Here is an 11,838-nt window from a genome sequence, read left to right as displayed (position 1 = left end):
AAAAAAAATAATCTGATACTCCATCCAGTATTTTTTAAATTTCAACCATTGTTTGTAGTATACTTATTTTTTCTTTATTCGATTTTAATTAAAAGTGGTTTAATTTGTCATTGAACTATATTAATGTGACATGAGTCTCAGTTTGCTCTGCACAGATACTGTCGGTACTTTTTACTTTCCTACTCTGTGTACATTTAAGTAGCCTGTACTTTTATACTTCTACTTGAGCAAATGTATACTTCTACTTCCTTGAGTCATATTTGTATGAGTGAAGAATGTGTGCACTTTTTCCCACGGGTGTTTGCACTGGATCTTTCACTGACAGATTTTCTGACAGGACGTGAAGGCATCATGAGCAACGGTGCCGCGGGAGTGCGCATGGAGGATGTGTCGAGAGCGCGCCTCGGTGGTGGGAGGAGCCTGTAGGAACATACCTTGACAGGTAAGAGTCGCCATTAATGACATCATCATTAACAAAGACACAAGTTGTGTGAACTCAAACTTGGAGCTGCGTTGTAAAGATGTGATTTCACAGCTGGAGTCTGGTGTGAGTGTTGTTGTTGAATAGAAACACACTGAACCGCTGGGTGAGTGTAAACATCTGGGTGTGGTGTCTTTCACCAAACTCCATTCAGATCCTGCAGTTTTTTAGCAGATGTATTTTATAATCACAGGTCCAAACATGTTTTATACCAGGAAACGCGTTTTGGAGTTAGAGCTTGAATTCGGCTTTAGTTTGCTACGAAGTTAAAACATGTCCTATAAGTTTTTACATTCACCTTTCAAGCATTGGTGATAGGGTGATATAGTATTCAGGTGAAGCAATGCTGGGTAATTGTATAACGGATAATGATAATAAACTTTATTTGTAGTAAAGTTAAGCTATTAGTCCACTTGGATGAGTTCATGTTTTTTTACCGTTTGCTAAAAAGAGACACTAACTGTGAAATGTACCTTTTCACATTATGATATATAGAAATGAGAAAAATTGATTTTATTATGTCAATGGAGAAACGAAGATCAGATCTAATGTCTTTGAGAAGTTTGTCCTCTTCAGTAGTTCCACACAAATACTGTATTTTGTAAGACCTGATGAAGAGATGATGTACTTCCACAAGACACCACAAGATGGCAGGATTACACCTTTGGATGAAGGACGACTGCTGAGTGATAAGTGTTTAATGATGAGTTCATGGCAGTATGTTCACGATCTGAAGAGAGATATGAAAGAGGAAAAGAACGTTTAATCAAGCTATAAAACACGACAGAATACAATGATTATGATAATAATAATAGTAGAACTTTGCTTCTCTAGCACTTATCTGAACAAGGTTACAAAGTGCTTTACTACAAAAAACCTGGTAATAAAACAACACAGAATGAAACAAAACACAAGATATGAAGGATATCATAAAAGAAAACATTCGAAAACAAACAACCAGTTAATAATCAGGTATTAAAAGCACGTCTCCATATACTGCTGGCTCATATTTGTATTCTACTGTTGTTTTAATAGGACATTTTCTCATTTCTTTTAATCATAATTCGGCCAATCTCAAACTGCATTTCAGTTTTTGTAAAGAAAGAAATAAGAACTCAGGTCCTGTATTATTGACTTTAATATGGAACCCCCCCGCCCGGTGTGATGACCACATATTGGATCTGAAGTCACTTTCAGGCCGAGAGAAAAACAAACACCCGCCCGACAAAGTGTTTTTTGAAGACACTGGTGGTAAAACCGTTTTCCTCTGACAGTGATATTGATGCGTTTCTGTTTACAACATGAAAAACCCTTTTTTTATTTATCTTACCACTTCATAGCATTGGACTTTAAATACATCTTCAGCTGTTATGTATGAAATCAAGCTGGTGAGAAAACAAACTTCACCTCCCTGGAGCTCAATAGAACCAGGAGCACATAAGAAGATCGGTGCAGGTGAAGAAGACGAGAGCATTTCAGGGAGATTATCGTCGTCGCTTTGCAGTTAATCTTCACTTTGATTTAATCAGATCCATTTGGATTGAGTGTTAATCGTGAGTGAATAAGTTGCAGCTCAATAAAGAGACGAGTCCTCCACACAAAGAGCCACTGTTCCCGCCCGCTAGCTGCTGCATATTGCTTTTGTTTACAAGCCCTGGTTCAGTGGTAACAGGGAAGATTGAACATAAATGAAATGGTCTGGAGCAAATAAGACGAGCTGCATATACAGTCAGTGGAGACATGGATCCACTGGGAGCCCAGTTCGGGAGCTGTGGAGTTAAACAGATTCTGTCCTCAAGCATAAAACCAATTTTACAGAAAACTGCAGGATTTTCTTTAACCCTTTATCTCAACTTGCAGCTCGTGTGTAAAGGTCTTCACTCTCTTCCGTGTCCGTTACCCTGCAGGGACCTCGTTACTGCACCCGGCCAATCACGCCTGTCCATTAATTAACACGGGGAAATTACATTCTTATATTTATAACCCAATAAATCGACTGGCCTGCTGAAAAGGTCACATCAACAGCGGTGCAGCCCGGTGAGGAGGCGGGTGGGAGGAGAGCCAAGCCGACCGGAGGCTGGAGAGTTAGACGGGTTTCTAGAGCAGAACTTTTTTTAGTTTTTGACCTCTGAGCGTTGGAGTTGTTTGGCTTCGCCTCGCTGCAGGAATCCTTCAGTGGTGCTCATGCTGTTTGTCTCCGTGTTCAGCAGGTTGTCACGTTAATCTCTGGAAAATAGGTTTAGTCAGAGTAAGTAGGTGACACCACATGGGGGGGGGGGGAGTTAATCCAGAGCGTCAAATATCAAGAGGGTGTCATGTTGTTAATGTGTGAGGGTCCTCAGCAGAAAACCGTCATTTGAAATCAACACACAAAGATTAGTGACACAACATATGAGAATATTTAGTTATATATGTTTTTTTTTTCCTGGAAGAAATATCCTGATGCTCAAGTCGTGAATTTATGGATTGAAAGACAAATTTTGATAAATGAATAAGCGCTGAATTCATCAAAGTAATTTCTAAGATCAAGTTTGACAGAACAAGAGTCATGAAAATAGTTTAGCCAGATTATCTCAATCACTTTATTTGGGAGAAAATGGAAATTTCTGTTTTTGGGGGATTTTCATAAATCACATCATGATCAACAACCTCTTGAGTTCGACTAATAATAACAAGAACAAACCTATGAAAATAAGAACCTGTTATATCTGTAAAACCTCTTTGAAAACGTGGGTTGAGCTTCAAGCAACACATGAACACAGTGTTTCAGACGAGTGGCAGTGAGAGATGTCACAGACGCAGATCTGGACGGCACATTTCTCCTCTATTGATTTTAGCACGAGGCTCAGATGTGGCTGTTCCTAACTCTGTGTGTGTGTGTGTGTGTGTGTGTGTGTGTGTGTGTGTGTGTGTGTGTGTGTGTGTGTGTGTGTGTGTGTGTGTGTGTGTGTGTGTGTGTGTGTGTGTTGTTTACGCCTCCGTCTTGTCGGGTGTTGCTGATGTGGCTGCAGGCTGATGGACCTGTCCAAGCGAGTGTCGTTATGGACGGTGGAGGATGTGTTGCAGTGGGTGCAGGAGCAGTGTCCAGCCCATGTGGACAAGCTGCAGAGAGCCGTCATCAAACACTCGATCTCAGGTACAACACGTGCTAATGTTGAGATTCAGCCCTGGTTGCACTTTGGTTATTTATTGACTCCGGACACACGTGATGTGTTTGTGAATGAATCTGCAGGCCGAGCGTTGCTGAGATTAAAGGATCATCACCTGGAGCTTCTCGGGGTGGAAGCCGAGGAGCAGCAGCAGGAGATCCTGCAGGACCTTCTCCTCCTCCGAGTCCAGGAGGAAATCAATGAACTCACTGACATCTGCTCTGGTGAGGAACCGAGCGGCTTCGTCCTCGGGCTGCAGCAAACTGAGAAGAGAGTAGATTTAACCTAAGATAACTCTGCACCGAGAAGGGAAAAGTAAAAGTGGTGGTGCAGTTTGGATTCACTCAAAATCCTAAAACTTTTGTTTATCAGTTCTTCCTCTAACTGTCAAAACCAAGGACTGTTTATTAAGATGGACGCCAAAATGTCCTCAATACAACTGCTGCCATCTTGGACACGTTAATTCATTTCCTTTTTAAAGCATTTCATCCCAAAATGTGATAAGAACGACTGAAAATGGGAACATTGATTTAACGTGCGTTAGTTTGGTCCATGTCCCATTCACTAACATGGAGGTGGAGGTGATGTCACTTACTGCAGCCGACCACCAGGGGGAACCAGATGTTTTTGGGAGCTGTCAGGTGGTCCATCTTTATAAACAGTCTATGCAGTCTATTAAAACTACACAATTTATTTTAATCTTACATATATCATGAAAACACATATTAAATGTTACCATCTTTCATTTTCAATCAACCAGAGACTCACATGTTTTTCTTCTCTTCTTCTCTCCAGACTGTTTTTCTTCGTAGCAGAAGATAAATCTTCAGACAAGAAATGCTGCTTACATTTTTTTTATACATTTCCCTTCCATCCATTCATCCCTGTGAAGGGGAAGAGAAACGCAGGAGTGAAAGAAAACAGAGAGAAGGTGAAAGGAGAGAAGAATCAATGAGGGATGGAGAGACTGAAACCTATTTCCTGTACGAAATCCGACCTGTGCAGACGGATGAGATTAGTTTTGGTCCTTTTCTCAGAAACACTGACCATTAGTCTCTGTCTGTTTCTCTAAAGTGTAGTTTTTCCTTCCAACAAAGTCAAATAATGTATAAGATGCACTGAATATGGAAAGACGTATTTTTGATGATTGCCAAAAAATATCAGGACAAGAAACTGTCAGCAATGAAATCGGATGATACCTTTTAGTTAAATTGGAAGCGTCTAGTATTTCCATCCATTATCTATACCACTTATTCTTATGAGGGCCTTGTTCCTGTGATGTCAGATGTGAAACAATCAGAAGAGGAGAATCTCCAGTTGAAGCCAGCGTCGATGTCGAAGGTTTTGGAAAACGTTTCTGACCCGTGAGGTAAAATATACAAGTTCGACGGAGCACTTGGATTCTCATCTCCTGATTCTCATCTTGATTGTATCACGTGTGCATGCTTTTACTTTCTTAACGAGAAAACCTGAAAAACAGCTTTCTCTCTCCCAGCCACTGGTTTTACGATCCAGCTGCTGGTTTTTAACTCGACTGCATTTATCCGTCCTAACACAATGCAAACAGTGCATTATTTTTTATAGAGAAAATCCACTTATTTTCTGGAGTTTATGCTCCTTTGTTTTTTTTTAGTGTCACCGTGAATCCTGTTTAAAACGGCTCAGCAGCGAGTGCTGGGGAGAACTGATTATTTGTGAACGCCCATAATACAAGTGGTCCTAAAACTTTCAGACGCCATGATTCCCCGGTCCCTCTCTTTACGATGCTGTCCTCCTTTTAGTGTGTTATGGCATCAATACTGCTGCATTTGTGCTACATAAAAAAAGTTGTGTTTTCGTGTCACTGATACACTTTGCTCAGCTGAATTAAAAAAGTGCTGCTTTAGCAAAACAATCCCGCCTGCTGAGCTTTTTTCCTTTTTTCTGATCATCTGTCTCTTTGGCAGATCCTCTCACCGACTCCACTTGTTCTACTTTAGTTCGATCATCGCTCTTTTGTTTGTCATCGCTCGGCTTTCACAGCTGCAGCCTTTCGTTGGTGCGGCGTCCGCTCGTCGCCCCGCAGCTCAGCTTCCTGTCTGGCTGGAGGGAGCGTCTCGCCACGTGGCAGGATCCAGTTCTCCTTAAAAAACTAAAGGTCATAACAATAAGAACACAAGTGCGCTCGTGTGCGTGGACCGCAGTCGACAACGGGTGATGGTGTTGATGAACGGAGCCGTAAAGATCTGATCAAACTGCTTCACATCCACGGCGTCGCTCGTATTTCAGCCTGAGTGGAATCCGACGGTTGGATCCGACGCAATGTGAAGCGGGAGGTGACTCTGAGACTTTTTATAGAGTTCGATTGACTCTTGTGCACCAGTGAGGATACGACTGCTTCTTTAGCAAACTATGGGATCTCTCTCTTTACAGTCAACCAGCTGGTGAAGGTAGTTCCAAAAGAACGCCAAGCAAGAAAGCCCCTGTGTCCGGATCCATGATGATGTTGGTTCTTTCTTGGCTCGTGCATCTTTCCACCAAGTGTCATGAAAGTGTGTTGAGTATCTTTTGCACATGCTGACAAACAAATAACTAAACAAACTGGAGTGACACTCTGTAGAGTTCACATCTCCTCCAGGGTCCAACAGTCTCTTCATGAAACCACATTTAAATTCACAAGATCCAGATATATCCTTTATTTGGATCTGCACCAAATTGCAAACTCATAAATATCAAGCCCGTAAACATATACATTTCTTCCTGTTATCAAATTCAGTAAATCATTCTCTGAGAAATTGGAATAAGATGTTGTAGCCTTCGTTAAACCTAAATACAATGTTTATGCTCCCTGGAAACATTCTGATATTTACAAGCATGCACTCAGATTTTCTTAAAAACACAAAGAGGCGGAGAGAGAATGTGAGTTTATACTTATATAAATGTTGCCAGGTTCCAAACTTCTTATAAAGTGACCTTTACTCTCCTTTCCTTCTGTTTCTGGGCCTGTGTGTGTGTTTGTGTGGGTGTGCTTGTGTGTGTGTGTGTGTGTGCGTGTGTGGGTGTGTGTGCATGTGTGTGTGTGTGTGACGGAGAGTGATTAATACCCCAGGAGATCGTGTGACATTTGATTTGGCGTGGCGTGGCTGGGGAGGCGCTTACTCAGCACCGGCGTAAATCCACCTCGCTGATGGAGTGAAGGTTCTCGATGAAAAACCCCCGTGACCCTGAGGACGGAGCCAAAAGAGCCGGATGCTGAAGACATAAAATGCAAATTCGGTTAATTTCAAGATGTGCGATGTTTCAGGGAATCTTAAGGGTTTACGATGAGAGCAAAATAAACCTCCAGTTCTCGGCTTGAACATTATTAATCTAATCAAATATGCACAGTGTATTTTGAGCATAAACAAAACAGTTTTGTAGCCTAATTTAATCGGTTTTAAATTTCCATATCTAAGTCTGAAAGTTTATTGTTGACCTTGGAAACTGAAACGAATAAAAGTGAATAAATCCTGGAAACTGCCGGACAACAAGTAAATGGACCTTAAAGGGAAATTGCACTTTTCTTCACACTTGATTTGTTGATGCATCCCATTTAAAACACATTTTTTTTATGTTGGTTTATTTTCTGTTTCCACTTTACGTTTTATCGCTGCACACGGTCTGGAATCATTTGGCTGAGCTTGACTCGTGATTGGTCGAGTGTGTGTCTCTACGGGACCTCGATGTTTCGCTCCCTCCTCCAAACCCTCGCTTCTAATGTGCAAGATGTCGTCCTTCGTATCCAGGATATATTTGAGCTTAATTTCTGGATAGTAGGAGACGTGTCGTCCATCTTTATTTACGGTCAATGGTCCTGTTTTCTTTCAGAGAGAAATCGTCCGCGTACGATCAAAGCCACGAAAAATGTGGGTGTTTCCACTCTCTAGTCAAACCTGGCCGATGCTGCAGCTGTGATGGTGACCAGGCGTCCTGTGCCTCGAACAGTTGAGAGTCAGCAGAGAGCCTCCTCCTCCTCTTCCTCCTCCTCCTCCTCCTCCTCCTCTTCCTCCTCCACCTCCTCTTCCTCCTCCTCTTCCTCAGTCCTTCAGCGTCCGCCAGCCTGCAGCGGCCTCTGTGTCACTTTTGTTGTGATTTATTCATAGCTGCACCACAGAGAGAAAGATCAATAGTTTCTGACAGAAAAATGAGTTACTGTCAGGCCACTGTGGGGACGAGGAAAGAGAGAAGTTCACCGCGAGTTCAGAGGAGACGTGAAAGTTGAGGAGGCCGAGCCAGAAATCTGCTGCTCGCCTCATCCAGAGCAACTTAAACACTCACATCATCAGCTCTAATTACGGCTGCGAGAGGTAATATGTCACATTACGCTTCTGTTACACCTTGAAAATTGGCTGCTGGCTTCCAACTTACTTTGAAGCGCTTGTTTCCTCCGGGCTCGGTGGGAAACTGCTGCTGATAACGGGGATTAGAGAGTGATTCATTTGCATTTTGCATTCTTGGCTTGCGAGTTTGCAAATGTCAGCAAGCGGGACGAGCAGCTAGCGGCGGCGGACGGAGGCGGCTGGCGAGCGACCGGAGACGGCGACCACAGCTGCTGACCTCGTGAACCGATACAGTCCATCGGCTGAATGGAAAACAGAAAACAGAGAAACCCCGACTGTTGTTGTCGTTTAATTAGCTTTCACACATTATTCCAATTAACAGTCATAATACATAAATCAAAAGTGAACCTAAATACGTAGCTTCTTATTGGTGTACGTTCATGAAAGAGTAGCTAACAGCTAATGTGAGCTAACACGGCTCAAAGCTGCGTGAAAGTTACAAGTGACCATAAAAAGGTTATTTTTGAATTCACTGCAGTCAGGATGTTCATTATAAAACCACTTTATTTGGAGGTCAAATCAAATGTGAATAGACCAGATATATTAAAGTATAATATAGAATAATCATTTCCACTATTTAAGCTTAATCCTAAATCCCATTCAAATATTATCTGTTCTTCAGGTGTTGATCCATAAAGAACCCAGAGTGTCGGTGCTGCTCTGTCTTCCACGCTGGGGATTCACTGGATGAAAACACTTAGTGACAATTTGAGGATAAAAGCTCAAACGTCTGGTGTCAACTGTTTCACTCGTAGCTATAAGACAAAAGGATTTGAGATTTTCCTGATCAGTGGTTTCTGATGCATTCACTCAAACGTTGGAGGTGTTTTTCTGACTCCACTGCAGCAGCATCACATCCTCCTCTTCCTCTTCCTCTTCCTCTTTTTCTTTCTCACTCCATTTCCTCTGATACACTGAAGAAGATATGTCAATTGATGTGAGGGGAAATAAATGGTTTATTTAAATAATTCATTTCCCCACTAAAGTACACTGACTGCTGCCTTCTTCTTCTTCGTCTTCTTCTTCTCCCTCCTCCCTGTGTTATCCCGACAAATGTGAGTGTTCTGCGACCGTTAGCGATTTGTCAACAGGTGAGTTCTGCTCATAAACGCAGCAGGAGCACCGACTCTGCTTTTATTGTCTTCTCTCAATTATCCATCTCCCTCTCTCCTGCTTTTCTTATCCCTTCTGTCTGCTCCTCACCCAAAAGCCCAAAAGCTCCATCGACTTCTGTTCGAGTCCAAACCATCTTCAAAGTGGCAGGAAATCAGAGGAGACACAGAGGAAATAACAGCTGCAAGAGATGTGATTCACACCATGTGATTAGATGAAATGTTTGCATCCATCACTGTCGACGCCTCCTCTCTCCTCTCTCCTCTCTCCTCTCTCCTCTCTCCTCTCTCCTCTCTCCTCTCTCCTCTCTCCTCTCTCCTCTCTCCTCTCTCCTCTCTCCTCACATGATGGGATGCTTTGCCTGAACACTTTGCCTGGATGCGGACACTTTGCCGGTTGCACCTCGTTGATCAGCGCTGAAATGAGGAGCCTCTGGGGGGGGGGGGCTCTCGGCTGTAATTTGACTGCTAAGACGCCGCGTGGCAGAAATCCTGTGAGACTGTGGCTGGAAATATTAAATCTCAGACAGGATTGTTTTTTGAGCCATGGACCAACAACACAAATCTATAAACTGCTGAAGGAGAAGAGGATTAGTAAAGTGATCCAGTAAAGTGTAATAAAATGACTTGTCTTACGTTTCTTTGTCTCATTCTTCATTTTCACTTTGAGGATAAGTGATAAGTGATAAGATAAGATAATACAAGATAAGATAAGACAAGATAAGATAAGATAAGATAAGATAAGATAAGATAAGATAAGATAAGATAAGATAAGATGAGATAAGATAAGATAAGATAAGATAAGACGAGATAAGATAAGATGAGATTCAAACAAACATGTACAAGATTAAAGCGTCTAAAACGTTCAAAGCTGCAAATCAGCGGCATGAGAGTTCAAGATAAATTAGCAGAATTAAAAACTATCTTTACAAATTCAACGCATGTAAACGTAATTAATTTGAAATGTAAGTGGAGTGGATGTTGTGTCAGGTTATTGAAGATAATCACATATTACAGTGAGACGTCAGTGTCAGGATGTCTTCCTGAACGCTGCTCGCTCCTCAAACGGATTAGCTTCTAAATGATCCCTCTTCACAGACTCACTTGAAAATGTATGAGAATGTCATTTCATTTGGCTCCACATTAATATTTTAGGCCGGTTAGTCACTGAGGCACGGAGCCGACTGTAAATCAAAACTCGCCCACGTGTATTTTGCACTGTACGTATGTATCTGCGCGTGAGTGTTTGCGAGCGGCGCTTTTAAAACAGAATATTAAAACATTAAAGTCGACAGGATGACAGATCGGCGGCGCCGGGCGCTGTGGATAATTGAAATGCCAAAATCCTCAAGATGGCGGCTTCATTTTTAACATGAATTTACAGCTTCCATCACAAGCCATTAATGCTGGAAATACTTTATGAGGGAGCCACGAGGGAATTTATTTATCTGAGCGAATAAACCAGTCGTCTGGATGTTGACAGAAACAAGGTCTCGCTGCCTTTAGACACTCGTCAGTGGGGGGGGGGGGGGGAGAGTGGATTCATTTCACCTGCAGCGTTAACGTCTTTAATTCTGCTTCACACGAAACATTCTCATGGGGATAGAACATGGTGCACTTGGATTATCAAGTTGAAAATGCACCAATTTGTGTGAAAATTATCAATATATGAGAAAATGCTTGAGGTACAATTAGAATATGCAAATCACAGGTAAGGATTGTTTCCATACACCCACCTGGAAATGCACGGGCACATGGAACAATACAGTTTTGTGACAGAAAAATGTCCCTTTCACCTTCTGGGTAAACTGTAATCGCAATAGAATAAATATTTCTGATAATTACTGACCATTGGAAATACTGCATTGGTGGTTTGATTCCCCGGCTCCTCCGGTCCGGATGCTGATGCACGAGACACCAACTTATTGACCCTGACAGCATTTTGACGTGCACAGTTTGATGTTTGCATGCGGCAGCGCTGTACAGAATGTGTGCAGCTGCATGTGACTGTGTGAAAAGGGTTGAGTGGTGATAAAGATGAGATAAGTGATGAATGGATAAAGTCAAGATTCAAGAACTTTGTGGTCCTTGTGCAAGCAAATCGGAATTACGACTTCAAATCAAATTGTGCCTCTTTGCAAAGAATACAATACAAATACAGAAATGTTAGTAACCATATGACAAAATATATGAAATAAGCAAAATAAGTGTTTTAAAAGGTTCTTTGATAAACTAAACTCAGGTCAGGATAGTAAAGATATCGATATCGATAAGTATGATAAATAATGCAATTTACATGAATGTTTCACAGTGTATTAAGTTGTATGATAAATGTGATGTTGTTCCATATCAAAAAGGGAATAATGTTTCTTTATGACTCTGTATTTGTGCACAGGAGCTTTGACTTGTTGAAAGCAGGGAAGGACATTGCCTGAATTATTACTTTACACTATATTATCTGATATTTTATTACTATCAAAGCAAATAAAACCTTATTTTGGAGTCGGATAATAACAGTGTAGACATCGACATTCACCGTTGCTGTAACTTTGAGGACGGATACTTTGATGAACAAGCACCAGATCACGGAAGTTTGAAGAAAGAAAGAAAGAAAGAAAGAAAGAAAGAAAGAAAGAAAGAAAGAAAGAAAGAAAGAAAGAAAGAAAGAAAGAAAGAAAGAAAGAAAGAAAGAAAGAAAGTGAAGCACACAGAAAAACTAATCAACAAGACAAACTCAA

The 11,838-nt window shown here is 41.6% G+C and overlaps 1 protein-coding gene across 1 annotated transcript; it reads left to right on the top strand.

The window, feature by feature from the left end:
• Positions 1-414: 414 nt before the first annotated feature.
• LOC133024749 (sterile alpha motif domain-containing protein 12-like) lies at positions 415-4,483 on the top strand. The gene is made up of 4 exons (XM_061091920.1): positions 415-442; positions 3,493-3,617; positions 3,714-3,854; positions 4,426-4,483. The coding sequence occupies exons 2-4, from the start codon at positions 3,497-3,499 to the stop codon at positions 4,440-4,442; spliced, it is 279 nt and encodes a 92-aa protein (XP_060947903.1). The 5' UTR covers positions 415-442; positions 3,493-3,496; the 3' UTR covers positions 4,443-4,483.
• The last annotated feature ends 7,355 nt before the right edge of the window (positions 4,484-11,838 follow it).

Source organism: Limanda limanda, chromosome 18 (genome assembly GCF_963576545.1).
Source record: "Limanda limanda chromosome 18, fLimLim1.1, whole genome shotgun sequence".
Classification (NCBI taxonomy): Eukaryota; Metazoa; Chordata; class Actinopteri; order Pleuronectiformes; family Pleuronectidae; genus Limanda; species Limanda limanda.
This window is presented reverse-complemented; position numbering and strand designations above follow the sequence as displayed.